This window comes from Salvelinus fontinalis, chromosome 27 (assembly GCF_029448725.1).
Source record: "Salvelinus fontinalis isolate EN_2023a chromosome 27, ASM2944872v1, whole genome shotgun sequence".
In the NCBI taxonomy this organism is placed as follows: Eukaryota; Metazoa; Chordata; class Actinopteri; order Salmoniformes; family Salmonidae; genus Salvelinus; species Salvelinus fontinalis.
The window spans coordinates 2,176,494-2,178,100 of NC_074691.1; the positions used below are offsets into that span (position 1 = coordinate 2,176,494).

The 1,607-nt window shown below is 37.5% G+C and overlaps 1 protein-coding gene across 1 annotated transcript; it reads right to left on the reverse strand.

Moving 5' to 3' along the window:
- Positions 1-310: 310 nt before the first annotated feature.
- On the reverse strand, positions 311-1,030 carry LOC129825621 (protein ripply2-like). The gene is made up of 3 exons (XM_055885831.1): positions 899-1,030; positions 675-748; positions 311-512 (listed from the first exon to the last, which is right to left on the reverse strand). The coding sequence occupies exons 1-3, from the start codon at positions 1,028-1,030 to the stop codon at positions 311-313; spliced, it is 408 nt and encodes a 135-aa protein (XP_055741806.1).
- Positions 1,031-1,607: the final 577 nt, after the last annotated feature.

The following is a 1,607-nucleotide window of genomic DNA, read 5'->3' on the forward strand; positions in this document are numbered from 1 at the left end:
GGGAGCACTGGTTGGTCGGCCCAATTGAGGTAGTATGTACATGAATGTATAGTTAAAGTGACTATGCAAAAAGAACCAACATAATATTCAAGGAGCTCATGCTTTAGTTTGTAAATGGTTTATTACAACTTCCTCCATTGGATACAAAATTAAATAAAGGTAGGCCTATATGAAGTATAAATAAAAAAGTAGGCCTACTGTTTTTACGTTACATTCGTTATTGATATGGAATATTTACAGATATATACACAAAATAATTATGCAAAATATATTAGTTTAGCATTTCGTATAAAAATATACATTAATCTTTTTACATTGGGGAGAGAGGTCTTTTTAAATTCAGCTCCTTCACGCTCTCCTCTTCCTCGTCGTTGTCACTAACGCTCTCCTCGTCATCATTACTGCTCGAGTCTTCATAGAGGCAGATGGTTGCTTGCACCGGATAGTTGCGCAGAAGCATCTCTGCGTCCTGGTACAGATAATCGAAGCATCTCGATTTGGGCCAAAACAACCTAGAACACAAGACCATCAGATTAGGTGTTTGAATTGAAAATACAAAGTAGGCTAGGATATAGTTGATATAGGGTATATAGAGCGAGGGCATCTCATTCACCATTAAGCACATACAGAGACGCATATTTTCAACGTGATAATAGTGAGGCAATTTTACTTACTTTACTGGGTGTGTGATCTGTGGACTCTTGCAGTATTTGGTGTCTGAAAATCCTCCAATGGGCATTTTGTAAGGCTGTGAGGAGAGAAAGAAAAGCACGCATGTTAGCATAAGCCTATACTATTTATTCCACTATAGGCTAACTAGACCTATGATACATCTAAATGAAATCCTCTACAAACAATTGACGCTAATAATTTAGTTTTGAAAACAGTCTGCACTAACCGTGTTTTCCGTGACCGTGCGTTCTCTGTCCGCTTTGCCAACCCAAGGTCTCCACAAATTAGCTGGCTGTTGAACAAAGTTTCTTCCGGTAACTCCGCCAATTAATCCACAATGACCGATGATATTTTCCATTATTTCTGATGATAGTTTCCTGATTAAGTCATCTGAGAGTTTGCGATTGAGAGTGATGCCAGAGTTGAGTAAGACCCCCCTATTTATCCGGCCAGGGAGCTCGTGCCAAATTGCGCTTTGACACTATCCAAAGTGTCCATGCGACACCGTGGTGAGGTGTCAAGTCACACTTTGGCAAACCTGCACCATATTGGTCAAACTCGCGCCCAAAGTGGACTTGTTTGAGAATAGGTTCAACTTTTGTGGTGGGAGAATATAAACTTTTCAGAATTAGAAAGAATATTATCCAAGTCAATAGCCTATTGTTTATTTTTTTATTATATGCTATAGGGCCTAATCGTTTACAAAAACGTATTAAAAACGAAAGTGCAAGTGATTAAGATAATTTAATTATCTAAGCATATATAGACCGAAATTGACAATGAATTTACTAATTTACTTAATCGTCCTAACAGCCTTCCTTATTTTGAACCATTTGCTTTTCAAGTGTGAAATAACTCGTGCCGAAATGTCGAACGGGTCAAACTTTTATTTTGTATTTATTTAACCTTTATTTAACTAGGCAAGTCAGTTAATT